The sequence below is a fragment of the Hippoglossus hippoglossus genome, chromosome 17 (genome assembly GCF_009819705.1).
Source record: "Hippoglossus hippoglossus isolate fHipHip1 chromosome 17, fHipHip1.pri, whole genome shotgun sequence".
NCBI lineage: Eukaryota > Metazoa > Chordata > Actinopteri > Pleuronectiformes > Pleuronectidae > Hippoglossus > Hippoglossus hippoglossus.
This window is the reverse complement of record NC_047167.1, coordinates 15,911,804-15,937,374: the sequence shown is the minus strand read 5'-3', so window position 1 is coordinate 15,937,374 and position 25,571 is coordinate 15,911,804. Positions and strand designations below refer to the sequence as shown.

Genomic DNA, 25,571 nt, shown 5'->3' with positions numbered 1-25,571 from the left:
CTAAACTACAGTAAGCATCTTGCATTTGTACTCCTCTGCCAACCTGTCAAGCTGCAGGAAATATGGTCACAGTCTGCCATGGCCAGGCGTAATATAACATTAAAGTAAAAGGTTATGTTTATACGTCAATACTATAATATATCAAATAATATAATAATACAACAATGACAGAGGCAAATCCGCAGAATACTTCTGCTTTAAATGTCTTTTCATTGTGTTTTATTGCTGCTTTTCCTTAAGTAAATCATATGAATATGTCTTTCATACATCACCACACCTTACACTGACTCATCCCCCCCCCCAAACAAACCCTCCCGTTATCAGTCCAATATCTGAGCAGAGATCTTCAATCAGTCAAAGATATGTCATTGTTAGTGGAGCAGAACGTACTGTTCACTAGTTCAGGTGCAACATCCGTACAGGAAGTGTGGCCCCGCTGTGAGCAGGTGAGTGGGCAGCCTGTCATCATCACACAGGTAGCCAAGTCAAGGAGTGGCACCGGCTGCTGGCGTCACAGCTCGTAAGTGAATAATCCGTGCAGGTATGTCCGTTCAGTCCGCAGCCCACGTACGACAAGGCGTGGGAGGTGGGAGGAGTCAACCTACTCACTGTAGGAATTACGGGGGAGGATAAAGCCTCGCGTGTCACACCGGAAAGTCAGAAAAGGAATTTTACCAGCTACACTGATGCTCTGAATTCTGGGTTTTTCCACTATGACCTGTCCTGTAGCAGTTAAAGTAGGATACTCTAATATCTCTTTAGATAATATTTGGCCTCTCATCAACTTTTCATGGTTGTGATTTTTGATTTGCTATGATTCAGAGTTTTTTTTTTTATCGAGTTAAAATATTGATTGATTTAAATTTGGACCAAATGCTGTAACTTCTGTAAGTAATTTGCACAAACAAAGAGGATGAAAGACAGCCTGTTCACATGAAAAAGAATAAAAGGGTTTTTAAGGGTGGAGTGAGTGGGAGTGGGGGGGCTCTACTATATCTTGTAATTTCAGGAATATAACATAACATGGAAGGAGAGGTGCTAAAGCAAGAGATACTCTCAAAACCAACACATGTTTTCAATCTCAGCCCTCTGGCTCCCTCCACTCTCTGCTCCCAAATGCTCCAGAAAATAATCCAACAGTGTTTTTTCCCCAGCTTGCTGGAAATGACCTAACTACTGCCAGGAAGAGGAATGTGAAGCATTCCCTGGAGCTGTTTGTGACGTCAGAGCGCAGAGGAGGCCCCTGTGCTTCCGCCAGCCTGGATATTCCAGAGCACACTCAACCCCAAACTCCCAACAGCTGGAGTCAACTGTTGCTGCCTCGCTCCAACTCCAAAACAATCCCCAAAAACACACATATGACCCCCCCTGTGAGCCCCTCTGCTCCTTGTGTGAGGGACTGCTCCTCACATCTGGGCTCTTGCTATTCTCTCTAGTGTGAGCTGAGAAACTTATGTTGATACTTAAACCCCCCCAAATAATTATAACTTTTGAATTATTTTTCAATATTCAATGAATATATTAATCTGCAGTCCTCCTGTAAGTCTACTAAGCATTCTTCTGTGTGATTTAGCATACAGTGACTCAGTCTTTTATTGTGTAACATGCCTCGTAACAGTGTATTTTTTGTGTAGTTTTTGATCAAGTGCCCATAGATGATTAAGCGTAAAATAGAAAAATCACCGACCAGAATAAAGTTAATAATTTACAGAGGTATGTAACTCTACCCATCAGCCAGTGCTACTTTAGATATAGATATATATATATAGATATATAGATATATATATCTATATATATATATATATATAGATATATATATAACATGTAACTTGAAACTTCCAATTTGGGATTTCGTTGAAGAAAAACAAAAAAAGACGTCATCTTGGGCTTGTGACATTTTTTGTTTATGCCGTTTAGTGTGGGTTCTTCTTTACATTTATTTCTTGTATTTTGGGTTAATTATTCTTAAAATAATTTCACGACATGGAAATATTCTGCTTTTAATAATGTGTGTTGATATGCACATTTGCATATACTCTAACGCTTTATGAATTTTTTATTTACAAGTCAAAACCTGACGGCTGAACACAAGATGTCTCCGACACTGAAAAGTAAATTCTTCATTTGTGCACTGCAGGTTTCAGCACATGCATCAAAGTGCACAATCAGGGTCAGTATCCAGGTGAAGTGAGCTGACTGGGACTTTACAGGGTGAAACTTGTTGCTAGCGCTCACCATGGTGGGTATATGTGGATGATATCTCCGGCTGCAGGAATCAGCTGGGCGGCAGTCTCTCGGTTGAATAACACCAGCACATGAGCTCTCTCCTCAGAGACAGGGTCGCTGTGATGGTGGCCCTCTCCAGGAGGCCGCTGGTGTGCACAGTGCACCAGTTGCATGCTGCAGTCCTCCTTAACCTCCAGCACATCCAGCACCAGCACACCAGGCCTGTCCACTGGAGAGCAGAGCAACAACAACACAGATGTTCAGTGTGTGCCTGTTAAAGTGCGTGCGTACCCGTGCTCTCAGAGTCTTGCTCTCTGTGGGGCTCATTATGCATTATGAGAGTAATTCACTTTTAGCATTAAAACAATTTGCACTGCATAACTGTGAAGCTGTTACTGACTCAGTCTGAGGTGGATATAAAATTTGAGTCCCACCGGGTGAATGTGCAAATGCTTGGAATTTTACCACAGTTCTCAGTGTACTTTTGGCCCGAACAATAAAGTTAACAGAGATAAATCAAGACAATGCCCTGAAGCTATATATCAAATTGAGATAGGAGAGTAACTTGGCTGAATGCAAATGATGCGTGTATACTTGATTGCATTGAATAGAGAAAACTGAAGCAAGAGAGCTCACAGTTGTTGCAGTTTAGTGTCTGTATGTTAATCTCAGAAAGTGGCCGGAGGGGGAATTTTAATATGATAAGAGTGAATCATATCAAAGGGATCGCTAGAGAACTATTCGGTTTTAACATGCATTTGTCCAAACACGATTGTTAAGTGCTTAATTTGTGCTCAGTGCATTTAGGTCCCAGATTACAAAATCATCAGAACAAGGTCGGGCAGCAGACCAGAACAAAACGATAGTGCACCAGTCCTCCATTTTACCTATAATGACCTGATAAATCAAAGTAAACAAATCCTGCTTCATGTGAATGTGCAAGTAGTATTACATCACACACCAAAATTACTACAGCAGAGATAAACAATTGTCCTATAACATTATTAACCAGTTTGGTAGCAGTGTTTATTAATAGGAATGTGCCAGAGAATCATCTGAAAAAGTCTGATTATGCACAAAACTACATTCACACATGTACAAAGAAATGATGAACTATTTGTTCACATTAAACGCAGGCAAAGTATTCATTCTCTGATCTAGCTGAAAGGAATATTTGTCATCATACTCTAACCGAATAAAGATCAACCCTGTTCCGAAACATAAACCGGATCAACACCAAATATCACCTGTTCATTAATATTAGCACTCTAAAGATGCCAGGTAAAAATCTCAGCTTTTTTTCATTAAAAAAGCCCACCATATCTAACAATGTTACATAAAGACCAACACCACATCATTCCACCAAGTTTTGTGGAAATCTGTCGCGCAGTTTTTGCGTACTTTTGCTTATAAATGGACAAACAGGGTGAAAACATTATCTCCTTGGTGGAGGTATTAATTTAATTAATTTCTTGGAGAACAGCATCTGATGTAAATCGATCCAAAACTCAATGTAAACAGAATCTGGAATCTTCAATACAAAAATAGAAACACCAAATATTTATCAGATTAAAAAGAATAAACCACATTAAACACAATAAACTTGTTCTTCACACTCATCAAACCATCGAGTGACCACAAACTCTTAAGCAGCATCATGTGGGTGTTTTCATTTTCCACAGTCAACTGTCACAATCAAGCTGCTGCTTGTGTCCTATTATAAACAGATAGGAAACATCAAGAGAGCACAAGTGGTTTGGTACACCACGGAAAGAAACAAAAAAAAGAACTAGGTAAGCAGTTTCCTGTCACCTACTGATGTAGTTCATGACCTACAGCCAGCACTTCCTCCTCAGTGCGGCCTCTCCATATAATGTTTTTTTTTTTTTTTTAAATCACACGTGCTTCATCCCACTCACAAATCAATGTTCATTGTTAAACTTGAATGGGTAGTCAGGGTTGTGTGTGTGTGTGTGTGTGTGTGTGTGTGTGTGTGTGTGTGTGTGTGTGTGTGTGTGTGTGTGTGTGTGTGTGTGTGTGTGTGTGTGTGTGTGTGTGTGTGTGTGTGTGTGTGTGTGTGTGTGTGTGTGTGTGTGTTCTAATGTGGATCACCTGATGTTGTTGTTGAGGTGTCAGAAATTGACTGGTGTCTCCAGAAGCTAATAGCTGACCTCTGTCTGCACTGGAGTCGATTCAGCCTCTCAGCAAGACCTCCGCTGTGCGACACACACACAGATGCACATGTGATTAACTTGCACAATGCAAAGCTGTTTATCTCAAAGAAAGTGACGATTTTGTGATGCAGACACGAAGCTGTCAAAGACTACTGATAGTCATCTGTCAGATTGAGAGGGCTTGGAGATGGAATGACATTTAGCACCCAAACCGTGACACCAGGTGTCCCTTTCATCAACAGCTCTGGTGGGGAAACTTTACAGCCTAAGTTTGGCTATCAGCTTTGGCAGCAAGCAATACATCTTTTCTACTATGTCGGCTTCTATTATGAAGCAATACACTACAGCACTTAATATACACCCCCCTCCTATATTTATGAAAATGATAATGTTTGATACAAAACTTTGCTGAAGCTTTTTGAGAGGCATTACTTCAAGTTTACAACATCACAGGTCTAAGAGGTTAGAGTTTGTGGGGATGTTGTGCTGGAGTGTGTGTATCGAAAATGTGTTTCTAATATTCGTTCCCCCTCGTGTTTGTAAATGGGGCGAGCAAAACATTAGAAACACATTTCAGTATAAGCAGGTCAGTTCAACACCACTGCCACCTACACCCTGAATAATAAACACATAGTTTAATTAATTAAATCAAACCTGAATAATATTATCTTTGCGAATGTAAAGATTGTGGATGAGTTTTATTGGATTGCATGAGATTTTACATGTGTATCCAATAGTGGCAACAGAATGTGTATGTGTGTATGTATTATAGCGCACTGAGAAGATGTAATTATGACTTTAACAAGCAGGTTGGACATTGGCCAGACGTGACTGATCCATTTTATTAGACACAGTGTCATATGTCATTAAACAGTTCTACTCCATCATCATTAAGCCTTATCAGGAAGTTGACTAAGAGGTTTTTTTGTCCCACAACGATCCCTGACCTCATATTAAAATTATCCCAATGAGTTAATACATATTTCAAATTTGGGGAAAAGGGAATATTAATATTAGATCCAGAATTAAAACACCCTGAGCGGAGATATGAAAATTGGTGTCACAAGAGGAAAAAGCTGGATCTACGCGTCTCTAATGTGCAGAAATCTAACCTTTGGAACTTTCTTCTCTTTTTAGCCGAGTCTTCTGGAGTCTTGGACTGCCGGTCAAGCTGTTTCTGAGGTGTCTGTAGCATTGCCTGAGCGGATCTGACCCAGTCACCGACTGACCTTCTGCTGCCCTCACCAGTTTGGAGAGAAAAGCTCTCGGAGTCCAGGCGGCTCGCGGTCATCGAGTCACCGATACTTTGTCCATCAGAGACGTAGCCTGAGATCTCAAGCTCTGTCACCTAGGGATAAAGGAGTAATTAGCGATTAATTAAGTGATAATAACGAAAGTAATAATTTGACCTAGTTTTGAAATGTCATTTTCAGTGTTGAATGACAAATACACTTTGAATCAGGGGGATAATAAAATGTTTTAAATGTCCTCAGCACTCTAATGATGAGTTAATAAGATCAATAAACTGAGTGATGTGGGTGGTTGTGGTACACTGACACACTGACAGGCTGACTAATAAACAAGATATGGTAACAAAACAATCTTTTTTGCTGTATCACCGCTCGCTGCACCTGAGGGAATCAGCTCTCATGGAAAAATCCATGAGAAACCTGAGTTCCTGTCATGTGCTGACAAGACCAGCATACCAGGCTCTGTCAGCCAACATGCTCTCTTATTTGAATCAACTTGACCCTGCTTGGCAGCGTGCCAGCAGACGTCACACTCTAACCCAGCCACAGAGAGAAAGGAACACTATGTCCCTGGCCAAGGCTCAAAAATGTTTTCACCCGGCACTGAAAGCATTGTAAGTGCTCTTCTCCTAGCAGCTTCATGCACTCGCATGTTTTCCTGAACAAACAGTAGTAAAACTACGCTTATAGTCTCCGTCGGTACAGCCCTGATCTAGCGAGAAGCTGATGTGGTGGTGGAGGCTTGTTCTTGAGGGACTCAAAAGGACGCAGCAACACGTTTCGTTTGGGAAGTGGGCCTCAGAGCTCCGCCTATCCACTCGCAGTGCTATCACAATAACACAGAAATCTGGCAGACATATGTCAAGTGAGTCAGCCATGCATTTATCTGGAGTAATAAACTCTGACTTGGATTGCGATCTTCCCCCTCTCCATCCTGCTAGATCCGGTTCGATTTACAGTTGGCTGTATAGAAGTAAAAGTCAAACTAGGTCTCTCCATCCAGATGTTCTAATGAAATCAATATAATAAAACACTGCAATATAATGATAAATATGCACATTATAAATCCACCTGCTACATAGCTAAATGCTTATTCAATTAAATATGCTCTAATCAACCTGTTGCACATCCATTAATTTCAGTATCTGAGAAACTTTAGTCTGTCTTTCTCGTGGGCCTCTGGCGTCCTGTTTGGTGATTTAAAAATCGTATGTGACACTAAAGCTGATAGCAGCAAATAAACTGCGACAAAAGGAAGTAGCTGGGTCTGTGGGAGTGATGTTAATCTGTCAACAGGCTTCCTCTCCACAAACAGCCTGCAAACTCGAGTGCACTGTCAAAACATGGTCGTTACTTATATTCACCATTTGTTTGAAAGTGTGATTAATTGACTTTAATTAGTGGGTACAGTCTAATACACTGATGAGTCAGATGTTTTCTTAAACCCGAGCTATCCTTTTCAATGACACTTTGAAGGAAGCACAATCTCGACATCCATCCGACCACATCCGTCCGATCACTACACTTCGTTATGTGTGCTGTGACAAGCCCTGTGTACCGTGTGGTCTCGGGCCTGAGCACCTTCACCACTCCTTGTACATTCTCTCCAAGCGAGAGCCCTGCCTTTCACAAACACTGCTCCTGAATAACTCCTGAGAAGAATAGTTAATCAAAGTCTTCAGATTGTGCAGCGAAGCCCACAAATGATTGACACCAAAGATAACACCATTAAATAATAAGTAATAATTTAGACATTTTTTGCTTGAGATAATCTTAAAAGTCACTAATGTAAAATGTCTTTTTTTCGGTTAAACTGCGTTGAAACTCTGCAATGTCCATACTTCCTTTAATTCTTAACACATCTGGATTTCAAAGGATCTTCCGTCTTCATTAGAATGAAAACATTTCTTCCCTTATGTGTAGATATCTGCATCTGAGGAAAAGAATGAGTGGCAGCTTGCCCTCCACACTCAGTCAGCGTTTTATTGCAACCTCTGCTTGTGAACTTTGACAGTTTGAAACATGACTGAAGGAAGTGCTCAGTGCAGCTGCTGGTGTCAGGCCATTTGAGGACATTTAAAAATAAGAGAAATACTCCATCTAGTGGAGAAAGGGAAATTAAAACTAAACTGAAGTCACTAAAGAAACTGTTACATGTAGTCTTAAAATAAACAATACCTTAAATATAATTTTACATTTTACAAGGAAAGAGCATGAATCTGTCTTTAATGCTGTGTAAGTTAAAGTTAAAAAATAAGTCATTAGGTTTAATGCACATAGTGAACAGAGTATGATGTGGTGCGTCACTGGACTCTGTGAAAAGTACTGACACACTTATACCCTGTAGATGACTACATGGACTTTTAATTTGAAATACCATGAATCAGTTAGAGAGAAAGAAAAGTAGCTACATACAGCTTAAGAAAGGGTATGGCCCCACCTAGTGTCCTTAAATACAAATGACAACATTGAGACAACAGAAAATGTCTTTGTTCTATCACTTCCACAATCTGAGTAAGTGCAGTTCACTCACGTTTGTTGGTTTGGGCAGTAAATCTGGTGGCTGTTGTTCGAGAGACTCTGATTCACAGTCAGAGATTTGTTGCCCGCTGTCCTTTTCAACATCCTCCTTAGACTCATCCAGATCACTGTCTGTGTCTATGGCAGGGAGGTCCTCTGAAGAGAAGAAAAAAGAAAAGAAAAGATGACAATCAACGATAATCAACAGCATAACAAGTGAGAAAACTCAGGAAAAAAGCTCATGTGAAGACTTTGAGTTTAACAAATTGTTCACATTTTCTGAACTATCCACTTACCCGCTTTCTTGCAAACACTTGAAAAGATTTATTAGCACAACACAAAGTCCAGAAATGAGGAAACAGTTCGCCTGGCTCTGTCCAAAGGCAGCAAAATACACTACCAACACCAAGAGGTTTCAACTTAACATGTAGTACCTCATCTGTTAAATCACTCAAGAACCAAAGGGTAATAACAACAAGTTGTGGTTTTGGGGGGGGGGTGGAACTATTTCCTTGGCTACATTACCTGGAGACTCTGCTGGTTGCCAGACAACCTCACAGTGAAAAACAAAACTCACCATAGTTACAGTCAAGAAATATTCACATGAATTCATATTTAACTTACAGAGAAATGAGTGGCATCAATATTCTCATCTATCTGTTGATATGGAAACAAATAAAGATATTTCCCCAAATATTGATCTTTTCCTTTACAAATATTTTGACAGCCTGCCTAATGTCAGGAATAAGTTTTCAAACTCAGATGGTTAGACCCGACCTGGTGTAGAGTTCAACTTAAAACAAGTTCACCCTCACAGTTCAAACAAGCCAGTATCTCCAGGACCTCGGGATTCAGTTCCATTACCTTTATCAGTGCTGAGCATGCACAGTTCTCTGGTGTAGGACTGAATGGGAGCCACAGATCTCCCTGGTCTATGTGGACGTGGTTGCTTCTGGGTCTCATCGTCAGATTGTTCACCGTCACTGGAGCTCCACGCAATGTGCACCGGGTCCTCACTACAGTGACCGGCATTGGTCTGCACTAGGCAAACACATACATAAGGGGGTAATATCATAGTCATAAAATATAAATGAAACTTGTGTCAATATAATATCAACTTTTCATTGCAGCTACCAAAATGTTATATTATTTGTTCCCTTATGGAGAAATGTACATATTCTTCAAATCCTACTTTTTTAATGACCAAAGGGAGCAAACCCTTTCCAATTTAAAAGTCTATTGTTGATAAACAGTGGCAGGCTGGCAAATTAAGTATTTAAATAAAAAACTATAAAATAAATGATAATAAAAATGATGACACTTTATTGTCCTAATCACTGCTGTGTTGAATGAATAAATTAGTGAGAACAACAAATTACCTAAAGCAGGGTTCTTCTGTGCCAACTTTCTTATAGTCGACAGTTTTCTTCCCGATGACTTGAGGTTCTGGAACAAAAAAATAAAATGTAACAACTATGTCAAATCAACAGGGAAATAAATACACAGCATTTATGTGAAGTTAACCAAATATATATATATTATTATTATTAGAGGTACATAAGCTTGCTGACATTTGCACCACATGTTTGTCCATACTTCCTAGCTGTATGTAACAATAACTACTAATAATGTATTGAATCAATTAACATGACCTCATCTCTTTTATGGATTACGGAACAGATGCCAAGAGCCTCTGTATTAGGTAGATTAAGAGTCACAGATTTCACTTACACACCTTTAAAAAGACAGGAAATACTCAAAAAGACACAAACTTCTACAAAAAGGACACAGATAACATCATGTGTGGTTAAGAATAGAAGAGATTGAGGGCTTTGTATTCATCTCTACCCACAGACAAACCCATTGAACCCAGATAGACACCAGAAAAGTGATAAATAGGTGAATCAACCCAAAAAGCTCAATTCTAAAGATTTCCATTATGTCTCCCAGGTGTGAGTATAATGTTCTCATCCACAGTAGGTAAGAAGAAAAGTCTGTACCTATGAACATAAGATGGAAGACTTTTTAATATCTTCTAAAAACTTACAAAGAAACACCTAAAGACTGTACTTTACAATACTTTAAAAAACCTGCAGATACATTAAAATGCATTAGGCTGTATGAACCTTAATCCCCGGAGAGTCCAGGAAACTGTCTCCACACTTGTCCCAGCTCTTGGCCGAGGACACGGATGAAAGGGACGGTGGCTCTCTCCTCTCTCCCTGGACACCGTGTCCAGACACATCGTCCGGGAAGGACACACGCTGCAGATCCCTGGAGAACCTGCTCCGCTACGTAGAAGAACAAGGACATGATGGAGATGGAGCAGGTGAAAACATGCATCCCCACTTAAAAGGAAGTTATTTTTAATAGCTGCTAATAGGTTAGCCTTCATGCTGTCTGAGACGGGTCATCTCACCGGGTTCACTAACAACAAATGAAATGCACACACCATCTGTGCCCTGGTTTATTTCAGTTATTAAAATATATATGAATCCATGTCTGATGAGTTAACTCCACTCACCTGTGGGAAGACAGGGGCTAAAGCTAACTAGCCCCTGAGGTTAGCAGGTTAAGTTGACGCTATAGCTAACGCTAGCAAGCAGGTTACTCACCTTTCTGGAAGACATGGCGACTAAAAGTGAAGCAGAGTCCGCTGCTGCTGTTCACACGTCAGAAAAACCACAGTTTCACCAACACATTGCTGCGTGGGGTCGCTCTGCCGGTGCTTTACTTCTTCAACTAGTTCACAAATAAAACAAACCGACGTGAAGAAAGAGACTGGCAACGGTTGCTCAATCTGAGGAGGGGTGCGTTTGATTATTCAACAACGTGGACCGGAGGCGGGCGGCTCCGTTCGTCAGCTTCCCATTCAAAGTAAAGGCCTGTTTCCAGAGTTAGTAACCAAACACGTTTAAGTAGTTTGCTGTTTGATTTAAATTTTGACTCTTTATCCATCTTCTTCAATTGTCTTGCATTCAAAATTTAAGTGAAGAAGTGTTTACTTATAATGTAGGTTATATTATTAGTTATTGATGTAGTGACATGTAAGCAGGATATTACTGTAAATTACTTAAAGTAGAGCTAGAAGTAATAATCTTGAGTATGTTAATCTGTAACATGTTGTATTTTTAAACGATTTACAGTCAATGTTATCGTCAAAATGCTGCATGAGAATATATGCATTCATTTGACTTAAGTTAAGTTAGAGAGCAGGACTTTTATTTGAGTTTGGGGTAGTGCTACTTTTCTTAAGGTTCTCAGTTCTTTTAGAAACACCACCTGCTTGAATGAGCCTTTTGTAAACAAGTTTGTTAAATATTCACCTAATGAAATACTTGAACAACACAATTCTTCACTTTTCTTAACTGGAGTTATGTGCTGCCTCTACTCTAAATAGAGATAAAACACTATCAAACCTCTAGTAGAAAACATTGATTATTGGTAGTAAAATAATTTCGGTTCTAATAAACCCGACTCTGACTGGAGTGACATGACAACCCTCATGTGGACTCAAAACGCAATTTTATTACAGCAAATCCATCCGAATCTCAACATCTTTCAAATAGCAGGTAAACATACAAAAGCTCACTTAACGTTTTTTATTAAATATGTAAAAAGCAGGTCAAGTTATTCACAAATAAAATGCAAACATGCAACACGTTTTTTGGGGAATGCATAATGAGTGGGACATGAAAAAAAACATTTACCAGTCATTAATTATTGACAGTACAAGTTTACATTCCTTTTTCATTTACACAATAATATATGACTAAAGCATTATGGTGCACTGCCCAGTTCAATATTAGTAAATGCAATATTAAGAAAGGGTATACAATGTTCTTACTGGAATATAGTACGGCAAATAACTCAGTGAACTGACTCATCTCCCTAAGACCTGTGGTTAAAAACAAAAGTCTGAAACAAACAGCTGAAATCGTAACAGACCACAGGCTCCAACTGAGGCTTTAAAAATAAAAATGCTGAATTGTAGTAAGACTAGTCCTCAGTAACCTTTCTTCCTTGTGAGGTGTGAATTACACTGTGGAGCACACTGATTATCTGAAATGTTGGAATTTGCAAGGATAGCTGTCAAACAGACATAAGTTGGCATTATACTACATTTTATTCACAATTCATCAACTGTATGGTCCTCCTTCACGAGGATGCAATTCTGAATCTTGCACTATGCCTAAGGCTTTACAATAATAAATATGGTGAGGGTCTATGGACAGATTGTCCAATACAGAGTCAAATGTCAGTGCAACATGTGGAAGGAGGTTAAATAAGAGCTACTATTAGCCCTTTCAGGGCCTGGCTTATTGCATTCTTGTGAATAATATTGTCGATATGCAAAATAAAAATAAAATAAAATGAAAAGGACAGAAGCTGGGAAGTTAACACTTGCACTGACAGGTAACTGGTACCTGTGTAAACTTCAGCATTTCATCACATCTACCGCACGATTAGAAATTAAATTTCCACCCACACAGTCCTCGGAAACTTCTGTGATGGTCTGAGTGTGTCTGCTGGCAGAGGTGGTCACCACAAACCTGCCACAGCAGTTCACCAAAAGTCACAAAAAACATTAAACAGTGAGCAGAGAGATACAAAAAAATGTGATGGTGCTTCTATTCAGGAGGTTGCTTCATGTGCTCAGTCTTGGAGAGAACAAAAAATAAACCATGAGGAAAAATAAAAAATCCTTATAACAGTTCTCACATATTTAAAAAGAAGGGTGTAACTGCAGTGAGGTGTGATGGAAGTCAGTATTCATCCTGTTCCTCCTGCTGATCATTTGGTGCCTCCTCGTGGGCTTGCTGTTCCGCTTCCTGTCCGTCACCCTCAGCCAGCTCCACTCTTTCCTAAATTAAAAAAGGGGGGGAAACAGACACTGAGTACAGTTTGAGGCAAACACATGTGATCACACACAAAGAGTGTGTTCTTGTCTCTTTCAACCACACAATCACTTTCACATGATTTTCCCACCAGGGAGATTGGCCCTCACACATTTCACTTGTGAGCAGTGGTGCAAAAACAAACTTAACTGGAGATAAAATAAATCCTAAATCCTGTTCAAATCAGTTTGAAGTCACAGACTGACCTGGTCGTCTGAGGCGTAAAGAACCTCCATTAGCCGATCAACAAACGGGCCGTTTTCTTCACCATGTTCCTGGCACAGCAGCTCCACCTCTCGCAGCTTACTGAAGTAGTAGTCCCTCTCCTTCTCCACCCCTTCCAGTGCCGACTTTAATGTGTCCACCTACAATAAACAAAATTCACATGATTATTTTTAGCTTCAATATCGAAACACACAATACTGCATGGACTTTGGTAAGGAGACACGACATGTCACAGTCAACAGATAGCAGACAGTCACAAGACCAACTGGACGGCCGAGAGGAAACACACACCGCTTTGAATAAACTGATTCGTGATTCATTCTCACAAACTGATGCACGTTGAAGGACATAAATTAGATTTAAACATTGCGTAACTTATTGACACAATGGACATTGAATAACCAATACAAGTTGTCTAAAGTATGCAAATCGTATTTAGCCAGAGCAGTCTTGAACCATGATGAACCAGCAAGTTTACTTACTGATTATTCTATGGGCGGCTACCCTGTCAATATTTTTAGTTAATCTATTGATCAGTTTAATACTTTGTCAAGTAAAAATGCTGCGTATCCGCTCTTCATGTCAATATAAATTCAATACTTTATGGTTTGCCGCTGGCGACTGATTAGACTCAAAAACTTCCACTGGTTTTGTCCTTGGATCTGGCCACATCTGCACAAGCATGTTTTATCTAACAATGGAACAATTACATTAGATACATAAGGACTATATTTTACTGGACTGTGTATGTATATCTCTACATTTTAAACATACTCAGCTATGTAAAGTGTCTATAAAAGGTTCTTGCATGTCTAATTATTTCTATCATACCGAATCAGTGGACAATGGACATACAGTATGTAAGACACTGATCAACACTAATAATATGTTATGGCAAAGCAGAAGCAAATCTCTACTGAAAAACCTACATAAATGACAGATATAGAATACAGGGTTAATATACTATAAGTATTATTATTATTATTATTATACACCCCTTCAAGTTGATATTGTAGGAGGGTTGAACAGAAAGTATTATATCCAGAGTGGATGCTGTGAGATGTCATTGTTATGTTGCTGTGGCAAGAAGCAATGGTTTTTAGAGTGTTTGGACTTGAGAACATTATATCTCATGTTGGAAATCTCTTGTGGATATTTTACACCTCTGCAGGCACCATGATACATTTTTAAACCCTATATAATTTGTTAGGTAGTCATAGACAGAGTCCTTCACAGGGGTGGATTGAGCTTTCAAATAATTTGATGCCTAAAGTGTGTCTATAAGTGCTGTTTAATGTTGATGCAAAGTACTTTTCAAAGCAATTATATCCTATCTATATTCTGTCAGTGTTCTATATAGATTTTTAAAGAGCTACATCTTTCTCTCCCCTGTTCTTCTTTGCCAAACCACTCAAGCTGTTGAATTACAGCTCGCAGAAGAGCTGTGAGCGAGCGAGTAAGGGAGTGTCAGTGAATGTGACTTGAGATCACAGTCTTTTCTTTTCTTCTTTGTTGTTAATGTTTTTAAAGCCATTATCCTCTAACAAAGAAGACAGTGCCAATGCACTATTTTATTAAAAGTACACAATATATTGACTTTCAATTTCTTCTGCCGTTGAATTTTTCCAGGCCAACCAACAGACAGTTAAACAATTAGTTCATGGTTGTTACTTGTTGCTGCACCAACGGATCAAGTATGAAAAGACTGCATGCCTAATACAGCTTATAAAGTGGTTATACACTCATTTAGATCGAGGTCAGACAACACATTATTGAGCCCATAACACAAGTTATGCATTCTAAACTATTATTATCATATGTGGGGAAGAAGCTAGAAATACTAGTGAAAGAATAGATTGGAAAAGAAGAGGCCAAACTGATGTGAGACATAAATAAGCACCACAAAATGTAGAATGTATTTACAGATTGAAGCCTTTCCTGTTTGTGTTAAACATCTGCTTTGTAAGCATATTTCAAAAGCAGACAGTGGAGGTGTCGCAATTTTATCCATAATTCAGTCCCAGTCAGTCACGTCTATGAAAGTATGAAACCACACCACCCCTCTAATCACTCCTGACAGAGACCATCATTGTGGTTCAATCACAGCCACAGACGGTGCTGAAAAAAGACATGTGAGCAACGTGGAGAAAAGACTTTCACAAAGATAATCAAATTAGATCACTTCCTGTCTATCAGAATTTATAAACATAAACAAACCTGCTCTGTAAGATGTGTGACCTGCGCTTCCAGTTCTTTCTCCCCTTTGGCAGGAATTGCAGTTGTTACAGGGATCTTTTTCGCTGAAGAGGGTCGGGATGTCGGTGTTGAGGACTTGGGGGTTGTGGAGGTTGACCTTGATGCTCCTACAAGCAAATGACATGTTTATTACTCAGGGACAGACAAGCAGTTGCTATAATTTCTGAATTAATTCTTGACCAACACCCTAAATTTAAAACACAAAGAAATGATGTCATTTCCTGTCAAGGAATCTGGAAACTATTAGAGTTTAGACCTAGTCATAAAGAGTTTTTGACATAAAAACAAAATGTTCCCATCTCAAGCCAGGCACAAAAAACAACAACATGTGAGGGTGTTGTTTCAGAACATAATTTCAACTGTATCCAAATAAATATTTGCAAATGAAAAACCGACAAAATAAACGTGACCCTTTGTAAACTAGAAGCTCACCTGCAGTGGGGGAGCTGGCTGCATGGAGGGACTTCTTTGGCAGGTTAAAGATCTGCTCACCGGGGTCAGGTGGGGGAATGGCATCCTGACCCTGTCGGGCTGCCACGGGGTCGTACTCTTTACCGTCGTAATTGGCATCAAAGAACTTCTTAAACCACTGGATGAAATCAAGATTGTCCTGAAATCTGCCTTTGACCAGTTTCTCCACAGGAATAATCTGAATCGAGGACGAGGACAGGAAAAGAAGGTCAGGCGAAGTTGAAATATAAATGTAACTACATATGTTGTGGAACAGTAAGTTATATAGATAATTTGGCACACAACTGGAACAGGATTAATGTAAAGTTCATGAAACCCACCTTGTCCACATTCATCCTTTTGAAGGATGCCTGCAGCAGTTTGAAATTGTGAATGTACTCGTGCTCCAATTTAGCTTGGAACTTCACTTTCTTAAGACTGATGCAGCCAGGGAAGAGCAGGTCCATGAACTGGCAATAGGCAGCTCCTAAAGATGTAATAAAATGTTAGTTGAGTGTATGAGCCACAGGAAACTCCAGCTACAGGCTAGGATTGATCAAATCTGTCTGACAAAAATCTCCTGGAATAACAAAGAGCCTGGGAGCGTTTTCTGGGTGTAGACTGTTGACCTTGTTTCCTTAAAAAGAAAACTATTAATGCATGTTCTTGGTAGCACAGCTAATATTAACTGAGGCCTATTTAGACTTTTATCCATTTGAAAAAGAACAGGGAACCAGCTCAACCTGATTTTAGGCAAACTGAAATCTATAAAATAAATCTGGAGAGCACAGAGGAAGACATCTATATTAATAAAAGGATCCTGCACCTAAAGCAGTGTTACTGTGTAAGTCTCTGTTTACAGAGAGGGACTCAAAGTGGATTACATGGTCACAGCAGGAGAACACGGAAGGGCTACAAGTTTATTTATAGGAGACGCTCTGCCAGGGAGAGGTGAGCGTGTTGCCACAAGTTGCTTTAACTGCCAGCTTACACAGACTATTTGAACCCGGAAGATGTAATCTCCCAAACATGTTCCCCATCCCAAACAGCCTCTTTGAAAACATGCAACGCCAGGAGAGGGAGAAGAAGATTAGATTAAGAGAGAGAAAGAGAGCGAGAGAGAGAGAGAGAGAGAGAGAGAGAGAAGGTTTTTCATTCTGTTCTCACCTGAGGAGAGCTGCTCCACTTTCGTATAGTTTAGGCAGAGAATATCGTTAACCCAGGCAGTGATGTCATGCCTGCTCATAGTCTCCTGGGTTATTGAGGTAGAATATACGTTGACCGCCATCCCCCAACTGCAAACAGAAAAACAATAACACTAAGAAAGAAATGCAATGCAATAACATGGAGGACCTTAACATATACAAACATACAGGAGAATGTAGAAACAGTAACAACTTTACAATTTGTATACAAAACAACTTACGAATCAGAACAAATCACATTCAGTGATAATTTAATTCAAATTCTAAGTTTACCCTTGGACACTGGAAGCCACACAGTAAAACTGCATCATCATATGATCGATAGCATTTTTCAACATGGCCAGACTGACCCACAAAGAAGCCCAGGGTCCAAACTGAAGTAAGGGCTCCTATAACAGTGGGCCCCTCACTCCTGCATGTCAGAGAACCAGTATCCACTCTTTGAATGTATCCCCATCGTCTCCAAGTCCCTTCACTGAGCACAGTATCATACATTATTATTATAAGGTCAACAATTATGTAGTCAAGGCAACAGCAAGAACGTTTTATTTTAAAACCGTAATATTGGACTTGTAGACTGAATTAGGCATGTAATGTGAAAATGCTAAAAATTATATCAGTATAATATATATATGTACATAAGTTTAAGATATATATATATCTGGGCTCTAGCTGTCCCTGTGCGTTGTGTTCATATTTGCTTCTGTATCCTTTGATTTGATTTTACCAACATATTAAATAAAAAGCTGTTGCAAAGTCTGGTTGGATGGTGTGATTTTGTCAACTGGCAAAGCTGTGGCTTTTGGGGTCCTCTGGCAAACTTTAATCCTTAAGCTACAGATTAAGCACTTAAACAAACTGGCAACAAAACACTAAAACAACCTTCTTAGTACCAGAATTTCCCGCGAGTCACACACTTTAGGGTAAATCTTAGCAACCAGCCCAAGTATACTGTAGATCTCTCAGGCAGATGTTCACCATTTTTTAACAAATTTTCACAATTTTCTTGATCATGCTGAGAAAAATGCTTCGTTAACAGGTTGTGTCTTTAGTTTTTTAACTGCAAAGCAAAATGACTTTAAAGCCCAGTCAGTAATTGTTTGAACATATTAACAACAGGTTCCATCCCAGTTTATTAGTTACACCTAGTTAAAGGTTATGCAGTCAAATACAGAAGTCCTGCATAAAAGCCTCCTCCTGATTCTGTAGTTTGGAGCTGTTCAACTATATTGTGTTATACAAACGGGTTTTGATATTATCTTGTCAATTTATCAACGAGGGTATTCTCGATCCCCTCTGGGGAATTTAGAGATGCAATGGTTATACAATCGACAGAACATTAATAGACATTTATTTTGATAACTGACAATTTGTTGGAGTTTTTTTCGGCTGTTTTTCTTTCTCACACATGACAGTAAATTAAATCTCTGCTGGGACTGTTGTCCCCCTGGGACTGTTGTCTCAGACAAAACAAGCATTCAGAGCAAATTGCCATCGGCTTTCAGAAATAGTGAATGTAATGTATTTAAGACAAAACAATTTGGCAGATTAATCAATCATGAAAATAAATGTTAGATGCAACCCTAGTATGAAGCAGTGTTCAAATATGTTCAACCAAAGCTGCATTAACGCCTCTTTGAAACAGTTGCAACAAAAAATGGACATTATAACCTTCACGAAGTGAGGATTTCTCAAGACTTCAATAGTGTTAACTGTGGGAACCTAATAACTGAGTGTAAGTAGAAATCAGCAACATCCAGCATACAAATGAAAACAGAGTGCAGTCCTCCTCAGATCCTCTCTAAAAATGAAGACTTAGCTCGGACTGATTTCAGCGTACTTCTCTGAAAGGCAGCAGAAGGACAGCTGCATTAAAAACACCCTTCTTATTGGATTATGGCAGCCACTAATATGGCATTAAATCTTGCTAAATCATCGTGCCCCACTAGCAGACACCAGGGTATGTGCAGGATGATAATAATAACCCTCCCATCATTAAAAAAAGGGCTCTGGCAGCAGTGCAGGAGCTGAGGCCCGGCTCACTGATTCCCTGAGAGGGAAGGAAGGAAACTGGGCCAGAGGATCCCATGTCAACAAAGCGGATATACTGTATGTGCTGCTGCTGCTTCTGCTGCTGCTAGCATGCTTTGTTAGCTGGGGCAGGGATAGCCACCAGGGCAGGGCTGCTGTCTGGATTCAAACAGGGAGGAGGGTGGATCCAGGCTTGAGTGGCAGGTAAAGAGGGGTTTACCCTTGACATCATCACCTTAAACACACACCAGCGTAATGAAGGTGGTTTAATGTGGCTGTGGGGTGTCATGTCACGATGGGAATATTCCAGCAGCAGCAGCAGAAGGGGCGTCTGTCGGTGTCCTGTCATCTGACAAGCGACACCGTTTCAATCCAGTCCAGCAGAAATCTGCCTGTGCAAAGACACACACACACCGTTACACCGGGCAACGGCTACACGAGCCACACACACACACACCCGCAGAGAGAGGCTTTAACCGGAGAGCGATTTGCGCCATGGTGTCAGGGCTAACATGAGAGGAGACAACGGGGGGAAGAGGAGCGGATGAGTGCGAGGCTAAAACCGACACACGTCGAAGAGGAGGAGGAGGAAGAGGAGGAGGAAGAGGCCAGCATGCAGGCTACTGTCTGCACCAGTGTCTTGTCCTTTTTTTTTTTATTACCTTACATATCTTTGTCTTCTAACATTACAAATCGAATGCGGCATTACACTGATTTACCTGTAGGCGCGCTCTCCCCGCACCGTATTTTTCCTGTAAGGAATGATGTTGGTTCCGTTGTCCGGGACGATGTCGTTGTTATTCTCTCCATTTGGGGAAAGGGCTTGGGTGGGACCGGGCATTTGGGTCTCTAACGTGTGGAACAGATAACTCTGTTCTCTGTCTGGCCGGAGGGAAAAATAAATAAAAACAACAGGAACGATGCAAATGCTAAAGAAAGTGCCGCACCTCCGGGTCTCTCTCTCTCTCTCTCTCTCTCTCGCTCTCTCTCTCTGTGTCTCTGCTTATTCTTCACAAATCTCTGCCCGTGTGACGTCGCTGCACCGTGCACCACGTGACCGCTGGGCCTGGCTGCCTCTTCCTTATGGTGGTGGGGGGGGGGGGGGGCTATTTCACTGCTCCAAATCACATTGATCGCTTGTGAGTGTGTGTGTGTGTGCTAAAATAGCATCATCAGATTAGATCAATGCCGGATGCTTTTTGCTTTTGATTCTGCGTTTGAGTCGCTCAGCAGAGGCTCGAGAGACAATGGGAATGTGGGAGGAGGGATTTGATCAAAAAGGAAAATGCAGCCCACCCAGTTTCACCCACAGATGCTTAGATGATAATCAAACATCTAGTTTACATATACTACATATAAAAAACAAGCCGGCAGGTCCTGAGAGGATAAAGTGGTGCTGATGAAAACGATGACACACACACACATGGTATGTGATATAAAGCTGTTTTGATTACTAACCATATGAATCAATGATACCACTTCCCTTTAAAAAGCCCCTACTTGGCTTTTAGAAGGATATAAACATTTAATAAACGTGTGGATGACACTATAATCTAATATGGGCAGCAACTATTAGTTTCATTATTGATTCATCTGCTGTTCATTTCTTTGATTAATGGTTTGTTGAATTACATGTCAAAGAAATAGTGATAATATGACCCAAAATATAATTTGTACTAGTATATACAACAAAAGATAAGAACTTTAATAGTGCGTTTTTCACCTTTTGTCTAAAAAATATTAAAACAACTAATTGAAAACATTATCTTTTATTTCAGCTGTAGATATGAGTGGATTGCAAAGACTTAATCAATTATTAAGTGTTCATATGCTGCTTATGAATGCTACATTAAGGGAGTTCAAGTAAAGTGTTAATCAATCGGTAAAAAAAGGGTTATCACCATAAAAACACATTAATTCAACACTAAGTTTATATTATATTAAAAGGCTGAAAGTGCAAGTGATACAGCAATAGTCAGTTTTTAATTAACAGCTCGTGATTTTATAAGCACAAATGACTTGGTTCCAGCTTCTCAAATTAAAGGATGTACTGCTTTTCACTGTGATAGTACTCTGATTAAATTTTGGCTTCGGACTAACGGTCGGTCAAAACAAGCTTATTAAATGGACGTAACCCAGGGCTCTATGTAATTATGAGGGTTTTTTCAATTACATTTTGCAGACTCAACGATTAATCAAGGAAATATCAGCAGATTGAACATGAAAAGTCCGGCAAAGATCAATGATGACCGCCCCCTTGTTACTTCAAGCTTTTCCTAGTTTTTGTTGTCACATCTGTGGTTTTTGAACTGCTTTTTGTTTTTCAATAGGACACAGAATATTTCCGTGTTTCACGCACAACTTGGATTGTATATAAACATACATTTTCAGCAGAATTACATTTTTACTGCATTTAAATGACATATGATGTGACACGTGATATGCACATGGTTAGTAATCAAGGATAAGAAGCAGCTATTAGAAAACCAGCAGGTCACAGTATTTAACAGCCATGATGGACAATGGATTGATGTCACAGCTCTGTTAACAGCACTGGACTATAACACCAACTAATACAGCACAGCTATCATGTTTATACAGGAATTTTATGCAAGTATGTCCAGCCATTCATATGGCCTAATACAATATGCTTTAGCAGAAGTATTCATGCAGAAGTAAAACATTTCTCCTATTCTGTTACTGCCTTGATTTGTTTCCTGCCATTACTTATTACTAAAAGGTGTCCTGACTTTTATTTTTTAGAGAATTCCTACCATCCTATATCAGTGTTTGTTGAAATGTTAACATAGATAGAGAGGGGGGCGTACATTTTAAGATCAATACAAATATCCATAGAGCATCTGTCAGTCTAAAGGTCAACTCAGATTTTGCCCAGTATTGCTCTAAGTTTTTCCTGAGTCAGAAGTGTTTCTTTTTGGGGGTTTTGTGTTAAGACGAGTCCAACCCAGGACAAACACTTTTTTTTTTCATCTTTTGCTACAAGCTGAATTAAACCCTTCCATACTGTAAATTGCAATACCACATATAATTATTTTGTTCTAATAATGTTTCAATTTCTGTTAATTTCTGCTTTTAAAACGAGCTAAAATATGTCAAATACTCACAACTCTTGATCAGAAAGCTGGGTACTCTGCTAAAACTCTAGTGCCACCCTCAGGCCCAAGCTGACATCACATTTTTACCAAGAATTTACAAACTTACACAGAGACACAAGCTGACTTTAATTTACACTGATCTATAAAAAAATATTATGAAGATAAATCAAACAATTTACAAAACAATGTAATCTTTGTTATTGTCGTTATTTATCATGATTTTCTTTATCCACAACACACAAGCTTAAAAAGTGATCTTCACATCTTCTGGGATCAACTATGTCAGCATAGCGGGTGTACAATAAACCCCTGTGGATTGCCCCTTTAACTGTGACAGCACAAAATTCACCTTTACACTGAAAAGTGCATTAAAATATGTGAAAACATGAGAAATAAATCAAGGCAGTGGACAAAGTGCGAAATATTCCTCTATAGTTTGCTGGAGGAAAATTAGCAACCACCTCTTCTGGGTCAAAAGTATTCTTTAGTCCTTCCTTACACAAATTCCTGCAGAGCCAAACACAAGACACAGCCAAGTACTAATCTCATTAAATGGCCATACTGTGGACACTAGGCACATTTCCACTAATAAGTAAGCATGCATGCAGAACTACATTTCCACTACAGAGGTGCTAGAGGCCCAATCAGACTGGAAAGTGACAACTGCAGCATTTTGGTCTCATCACACTCGACACAAGTGAAAGTAGAGTCGTCCCTTTTTGTAGGCGGCAAGCAGCACAAGTATGTCATGGTCAAAGATCAGTGGCATCTATATGCTTGTTAGCATTAGTGTGCTGCAGCCAGGTTGGGTGGAAAAGTTTCTACCAGGTTGTCACTGAAATTAACTTGCCACTTGCCAATCTGAAGGGCCTGAAATTGTCACCACAGAGGTGCCGCGTTCACGGCCGGTTTCAAATGCATGTTCAGATTGTCGTCTGGGCCAACAGCTTCACCTGTAGAGAGGGATTCCCCTCTGTGGTGCTCTTGACAAAAATCGAGAATTGTATCACCACCACAAATTTAAAACCACAGACATATCTGCATTTACATTACAAGAAAAGGACAAGAAGTATGAGCATCTTCTTTTTTATGAAGGAATGACTGGTTTGCAGCAGCTGTCTGTTAGTGTGTCGGTGTGTGTCGTGCTTTGTGATCTGGTGACGGTGAGTGGGGTAACAGATGGATTCATGACGGTGACTATTGTCTCCTCACCTGAACAGTGACTTCTCTCACAGTTTGCTTTCTGCTGATGTTAATACCTTAAAGTGGAAAAGGATTAATTACTTGATGCTGAGACACTTTCTTAAGCCTCCTTAAAGTAGAGCAATCTTCAATACTTAGTATACAGCCAATTAAGATGTTATAAAACCACTAGCGTGCTCACCGGTTGCATGTACGATACACCAGTCTAACTTTGACATCATTTAAAGTATTTTATTGTATGTTTTTTTCTGAACCTGTTCTAAACTGGAATTCTTCATGCCCGTACATGCACGGGCTCACTCAGGGGAACGGGGGCCTGGAAGCACAGCAGACAAGATGGACCTCTAGCAAGCAGCTGCTTGTTAATGTAGTGCTGTGAGGGTTGGGGGGTGGGGAGTGGGGGGGTAACATGCTGGTAATGCACAGCCTAAGTGATGATTTATGTTTTACAGTGTGTGAATGCTGAGCTCAGTCCATTAGAGGAAAGGCCAGAGCTGTGCTGTCTCCATTCATATCTCACCAGTGGCTCTCTTGAGGTGGCTTATCAAGAAGAGGGGCGGCAGCTTCACTCAGCACATCCCCCCCCCCCAGCATTCAAATAATAGCAAAGAGGTCCGTGTTACCCTGAGGTTGGACATGTTTAAATATCATTTTACTACTCATGGTGTTCAAATATTATTGATAGAAAGGAGGATTCAAAGGGAGAGTCATAAACAGTGAAAACTGGGAGAACTGGTTTAGCTAATCGTATACAGTGGTTTATTTTAAGCCTTTATGGAAAGTTGACTTTAGCATTTGAAAGAGGGGGGGTTTGATAAAAGATAAAACGACAAGGTGAGGTGTAGTCACTACTTCCTGTCCTCTATCCTCACTGACATCGCTGCTAACGGGAGACGCGAAACAAGCGCTGCTAATTACTGTTATTTTTTTTAAACCAAGCTAGCTGCTGCTGAAGCTAACTCCGCTCCGTGCTGGACATGACAGCTGAGGGAGTGAGCTACGACTGGCGCACACGCTAGCACGCAGCCCGTCAATGCTAAAGCTACAGAGTGAAGTGGTTTTGAAGGAGCATGACGGTGTTTGCACGGGCGCTGGAACATCTCGTCCGAGCTAACCGCCACAACTTCCAGAGAAGCTAATTCCGCTCCTGCCCTCCCGGCGCTGACGCGGAGGAGCGGTGACAGCTCGCAGATGCCCTGACCCCGGGGAACATCCCCCCCACACACCGGCGGCTTTGTTTTGAGACACGTACACATGGAGCTACAGGTTTAAACTGGCACTACAGACTGGGACTGAAGCGGGACTCACCAGTGATGATCCTCAGGTTCAACAACGAGGTGTTTTAAACACAAGAGAAAGCTGTTTTCCGGCTGAGTCACCACACCCTCTCTACCGCCCAGAATCACTACGCGATGAGGAGAGAGCGGGTACCTGATTGGGCGGCGTTTCATCGGTGTCGCGGCTGATTGGTTGGCGTGTGACATCTGTCCGGGGGTTGACCAATCATGTGTTGATGCGCTGATCACTCACACTGCCACACAGTTTTCATTCTCACCAGGTATCTTTTGATTTTGTCCCCAATAATTCTTCCAGGATTTAAAACTTTTATTTAATGAATAAAAGGTAAAGTTGTCCACGATACATTGTTCTGTCAGGGTTTTTATATATTATTATATATTATTTCACATTGTTACACCAATACTACTACACCAATTGATAGTTATTACTGATCAAGTAGACAGTATTTTAATGTTGTAATCATATACTACTGATTGTATTCACTTTATAACAGTGCATCATATTTTGTATTTTATGTGTTTTTAAATTCTGAATTGGCAAAAGTTAGCAGTGGCCTAACTGAAGCTATGAAATACATTTATAATAGAATATAATATTTTATTTATGTAAGTTTGTGGTCCATTTGTCTGTTGTTTGTTCTCTGTCTCCTTGTTTGTAATGTGCATTTCCCCTTTTGAATAAATAAAAGTAATATAATATAGTATAATGAATAAATATC

The 25,571-nt window shown here is 40.1% G+C and overlaps 2 protein-coding genes and 1 long non-coding RNA gene across 9 annotated transcripts in view; 1 reads left to right on the top strand and 2 right to left on the bottom strand.

Annotated features, from left to right (window-relative positions):
- The window catches only part of spidr (scaffold protein involved in DNA repair), a 32,019-nt gene extending 20,962 nt beyond the window's left edge, over nt 1-11,057 (bottom strand). The window contains exons 1-8 of one of the 5 annotated variants that reach the window (XM_034613205.1): nt 10,786-11,057; nt 10,297-10,461; nt 9,550-9,616; nt 9,035-9,211; nt 8,184-8,326; nt 5,513-5,748; nt 4,339-4,442; nt 2,236-2,455 (exon numbers count right to left, since the gene is read on the bottom strand). In XM_034613205.1, coding sequence (XP_034469096.1) covers nt 2,236-2,455; nt 4,339-4,442; nt 5,513-5,748; nt 8,184-8,326; nt 9,035-9,211; nt 9,550-9,616; nt 10,297-10,461; nt 10,786-10,800 — 1,127 coding nt within the window. In that variant the 5' untranslated portion in view covers nt 10,801-11,057. Of the gene's footprint in view, nt 1-2,235; nt 2,460-4,338; nt 4,443-5,512; nt 5,749-8,183; nt 8,327-9,034; nt 9,212-9,549; nt 9,617-10,296; nt 10,462-10,785 lie in introns of those variants that run through there. The other 4 variants (XM_034613206.1, XM_034613204.1, XM_034613208.1 and 1 more) reach the window with 4 other exon arrangements.
- Nucleotides 1-25,571, top strand: part of LOC117778033 — a 303,640-nt gene that overhangs the window by 266,118 nt on the left and 11,951 nt on the right. The window lies entirely within an intron of this gene.
- mapre2 (microtubule-associated protein, RP/EB family, member 2) lies at nt 11,676-24,976 on the bottom strand. Of its 3 annotated transcripts, XM_034613224.1 has the most exons (9): nt 24,863-24,967; nt 23,564-23,610; nt 19,955-20,117; nt 17,167-17,294; nt 16,341-16,486; nt 15,982-16,198; nt 15,511-15,656; nt 13,275-13,433; nt 11,676-13,035 (listed from the first exon to the last, which is right to left on the bottom strand). In XM_034613224.1, the coding sequence occupies exons 3-9, from the start codon at nt 20,074-20,076 to the stop codon at nt 12,937-12,939; spliced, it is 1,017 nt and encodes a 338-aa protein (XP_034469115.1). In that variant the 5' UTR covers nt 20,077-20,117; nt 23,564-23,610; nt 24,863-24,967; the 3' UTR covers nt 11,676-12,936. The 3 variants fall into 3 exon arrangements, with proteins under 3 accessions (XP_034469115.1, XP_034469116.1, XP_034469114.1); XM_034613225.1 differs by lacking the exon at nt 19,955-20,117 and having other exon boundaries at nt 24,863-24,958; XM_034613223.1 differs by lacking the exons at nt 19,955-20,117; nt 23,564-23,610 and having other exon boundaries at nt 24,863-24,976.

What these genes read in the sequence shown, in the direction of transcription:
- mapre2 (XM_034613224.1), bottom strand. Translation starts at nt 20,076, where the DNA reads ATGCCCGGTCCCACCCAAGCCCTTTCCCCAAATGGAGAGAATAACAAC. An exon ending in CGGGGAGAGCGCGCCTACAG is followed by an intron (nt 17,295 to 19,954) that starts GTAAATCAGTGT and finishes TTCTGTTTGCAG; the next exon opens with TTGGGGGATGGCGGTCAACG. An exon ending in AAAGGATGAATGTGGACAAG is followed by an intron (nt 16,199 to 16,340) that starts GTGGGTTTCATG and finishes TCCTCGATTCAG; the next exon opens with ATTATTCCTGTGGAGAAACT.